Source organism: Lampris incognitus, chromosome 8, assembly GCF_029633865.1.
Source record: "Lampris incognitus isolate fLamInc1 chromosome 8, fLamInc1.hap2, whole genome shotgun sequence".
NCBI classification, from domain to species: domain Eukaryota; kingdom Metazoa; phylum Chordata; class Actinopteri; order Lampriformes; family Lampridae; genus Lampris; species Lampris incognitus.
The window spans coordinates 13,348,722-13,352,626 of NC_079218.1; the positions used below are offsets into that span (position 1 = coordinate 13,348,722).

Genomic DNA, 3,905 nt, shown 5'->3' on the forward strand with positions numbered 1-3,905 from the left:
CATCAATTAATAATCTTAAACTGTGTCTGAATGTTGTGTTCGATGCCAGGGGCTCGCGCACAGCCACGCGGGCCTGTCGCCTCTCCCTGCTTACGGGCCAGCGCAGGAATTCCGGGGAACGAAATGAATTTCTTCTGCCTTGTGTGTGTGTGTGTGTGTGTGTGTGTGTGTGTGTGTGTGTGTGTGTGTGTGTGTGTGTGTGTGTCGTCATCTCGTTTACATATGTTCAGCATCACATAATACAATTCAAAACAGAACAGAAATTATAATGGAAGTAAAAAAAAAGAAAGAAATGTAAAGGCCTCAGCTGGACTGTAATTATAATCTTCATCAACTCGTCATTCATCGGCGGGGGGGGGGTCTATTAAATTATCCGCACCACTTAATACTGGGATTTTCCACCTGTCTGTCGTTGATGATAAATAATAATTATAAACTTTGTATCGCACCTTTCTAAAGTACGTTGCGAGGTGCCGTGAGAACTGAAGAAGACGTTTAGGAAGGACGGCGAAACGCCTCCTGTCTCGCTTCTTGGGTCCAGGACGAGGAGGACTCAAACACATTTCCCCGGATATATTCTCGTGGAAATATCACACATTATCAAATGACAAATTAAAAAACAAAACAAAAAACGAAAGACGAACCTTACATAGAATTAAATATGGGTATATGTGTGTGTGTGTGTGTGTGTGTGTAGTAGGAATGTGTTGCTATATGTGTATCGCCACATTTTACCAGCAATTAAAATGTCGCAAACTAAAACGCTATGTGCAATGTAGGAGACAGGTCTTTTCTGCAAGTTGTCGTTTTCATTTAATTATTCGTTTGTTATTATCAGGCTACTGCTATGCCGTCATTATTATTATTATCATTATTTTTATTATTATTATTATTATCATTATTATTAGGCTATTATTGTGTGCGTGTGCGTGCCCGTATATGTGTGAGTGAGTGTGTGTGTGTGTGCGTGCCCGTGTGTGTGTGTGTGTGTGTGTGTGTGTGTATATATATATATATATATATATATATATATATATATATATGCGTGTGTGCGTGATGGAAGACACGCTGAATTATCTCCGCATCCATCTCCCCACCGGAGCCGCGGGCCCGGCCGGAGCGTCCCCTCCTCGTGGCTCATTTCCAGAGAGCGAGGGGGCGTGGTCACCGTGGCAAGCCTCCGTTTCATTGGAGGCACACTGAAGAGGCTGGGTCGCACCAGAAGGTCGAGATTTCATTGGAGGGCAGCGGGCGAGCGAGCGGGCGCAGGCTCCGCCGACGGGGCGGGGCCAGAGAGTCGGCGGCGTCATATAGGTGCCGGAAGCGAGGCGCATCTTTACTCAAGTAATTTATAGCCGAGAGGAGACGAGGGAGGGGGGGAGCGGCAGGAGCCACGGAATTTTCTCTTTCTCTCTCTCTCTCTCTCTCTCTCTCTGTGTCTTCGAGACAAACTGACAACACTGTGATCGCCGCCGACATCTTTCATTTCAGCTAGTTGTTTCTTCCGATTTACCCCCCCCCCTCGGGGCGTTTCCGGTAGACAGACCAAAACGGACCCGAAAGAAGGAGGACAACGAACCTCACTTACCTCAGCAATCATGATGTCAATGAACAGCAAGCAGCCTTTTAGTATGCACCCGATCCTCCACGAGCCCAAATACGCCCCCCTGCACTCCAGCTCCGAGGCGATCCGCCGGGCCTGCCTGCCCACACCGTCGGTGAGTTCTCCTTTCCATCCTTCGGACTTGCCATTAAAAAAAGAAAAGAAAGTCTGACACACGTGCGCATGTTAGTTATGGAGTTATGGAGTAGGAAAAAAGTTTTGGGAGGCGCAGAATGAATCAGAACCACGAACAGCGACACAACACGAGAGATAAGAACCGGTCCGGGTCACTACCGCGGACTGCACATGCGGGAACACAACGCCAGATAAGTTTAGCGGCGGCAGACCTGTAGAGACGTCCAGAATCTGGTCCCGTCCTCGGGGCTCCCCAGACGGGACGAGAAGTTTTCCTTTCCCTTTATTGGACGACTCCGTTTTGTCCCGGTCGTTGTCTTATTACCTGCAGAAATAATTCAGGAGGCGTGAAACATTGATTTTAAATGACCATGTTGGCCTGTCCTTCACACTGCACACTGCAAAAAATGTACAAAATTGTTAAGTTTTTTTTTAATAAAACAAAAACGAATCTTAAGACAGTTTGTGTTTGGGAATATGATTCATCGTTACTGGATCTCGCCTCAGCTTAAAGTCTCGGGACTGGTCTGGCGGAGGGTTCGCTACACGAACCCGCTGCGCGCGATGGGAGCGCGACCCAAAACCTTTACGCACGAGACAGAACAGAAAGGGAGAACTCCGTCTGATCTCGCAGGTCACAGTTTAGGCTGGCTCTCGTTATTCTCAGTCAAAGCCTCATCTTTATCTGTGGTCCCCCCCTTCCTCTTCCTCTTCCTCCTCCCTCCTTGCCTCTGTCTTCCTCTCCCAGCTCCAGGGCAACATCTTCGCCGGCTTCGATGAGACTCTCCTGCAGAGGGCCGAGGCTCTGGCCGCCGTGGACATCGTGGCCCAGAAGAGCCACCCGTTCAAACCGGACGCCACCTACCACACGATGACCACCATGACAAGCATGACGTGCACGCCGACGTCCTCCTCCGCCCACCTGCACCACCCGTCGGTACTCACGTCGCACCACCACCATCCGTCGCACCACCAGCCCTCCCAGGGCCTGGAGGGGGACCTGCTGGACCACCTGACACCGGGCGGCATCTCTCTCGGGGGCATGCCCAGCTCGGACGTCTGCTCCACGGCGTCGCACACCGCGCACGCCGCCCACATGTCGGCGGCCATCAACCACATGCAGCACCACCACCACCACGCACAGTCCATGAACATGCACACGCACGGTCTCGCCGCGCACGCCTCGCTCGGCGGCGGCGGCGGCGGCGGAGACTCGGAGCCGGACCCGCGCGAGCTGGAGTCATTCGCCGAGCGCTTCAAGCAGAGGCGGATCAAGCTCGGCGTGACGCAGGCGGACGTGGGTTCGGCCCTGGCCAACCTCAAAATCCCCGGTGTGGGCTGCCTCAGCCAGAGCACCATCTGTCGGTTCGAGTCCCTGACGCTGTCGCACAACAACATGGTCGCCCTCAAACCGATCCTGGAGGCCTGGCTGGAGGAGGCGGAGAGGGCGCAGCGGGAGAAAATGTCCAAACCGGAGATTTTCAACGGCGGGGACAAAAAGCGGAAGCGCACGTCCATCGCGGCGCCGGAGAAGCGCTCCCTGGAGGCCTACTTCGCCGTGCAGCCGCGGCCCTCGTCGGAGAAAATCGCCGCCATCGCCGAGAAACTTGACCTGAAAAAGAACGTGGTGCGGGTCTGGTTCTGCAACCAGAGGCAAAAGCAGAAACGCATGAAGTTCTCTGCCGCGCACTAGGACGCCGCTATAAGGTCGCTTTGCCCGCGAGAAGAGACACGAGACGTCGGCCGACACGGACTCCGTAGAGGAGAGGGGGGGGGGGGGGTCGCTTCGCTCCTGGTCGGGGATAAGGACTGAGTTTATCCCCCGGTAGGCGAGACGGGACAGCCGCGGCCGCTCGGTTCCTATCCGACAAACGAGACGGATCACCTGAACCGGGAGGTCATCACACCACCCTTCGGAGGGAGAGAGGAGGAGGAGGAGAGAAAAACAAAAACACCCCATTCGTATGGCAATTATTGTACAAAAAAAATGTCGGAAATCAAAGAATAATTGTTATTATTCCCTTTAGTCAAAATAGCTTTTTATATGTATTATTGTACATAATGTGAATATATTGATTGCACCAATGTGTGTGGAAAAATTCATCGAACTCGTTCTTTTTTTCTTCTTCTTCTTCTTCTTCTACTTCTTCTACTTCTTCTGTCCTTG

At 52.1% G+C, this 3,905-nt stretch overlaps 1 protein-coding gene across 1 annotated transcript; it reads left to right on the forward strand.

The window, feature by feature from the left end:
- The first annotated feature begins 1,598 nt into the window (after positions 1 to 1,598).
- On the forward strand, positions 1,599 to 3,431 carry pou4f4 (POU class 4 homeobox 4). Its single transcript, XM_056285269.1, has 2 exons — positions 1,599 to 1,718; positions 2,487 to 3,431. Exons 1-2 carry the CDS (start codon positions 1,599 to 1,601, stop codon positions 3,429 to 3,431), a joined length of 1,065 nt encoding a protein of 354 aa, XP_056141244.1.
- The last annotated feature ends 474 nt before the right edge of the window (positions 3,432 to 3,905 follow it).

Excerpts from the sequence above, each read along its gene's own strand:
- pou4f4 (XM_056285269.1), top strand. The coding sequence starts at position 1,599 with ATGATGTCAATGAACAGCAAGCAGCCTTTTAGTATGCACCCGATCCTC. Across the intron at positions 1,719-2,486 it reads CCTGCCTGCCCACACCGTCG|CTCCAGGGCAACATCTTCGC; the intron begins GTGAGTTCTCCT and ends TTCCTCTCCCAG.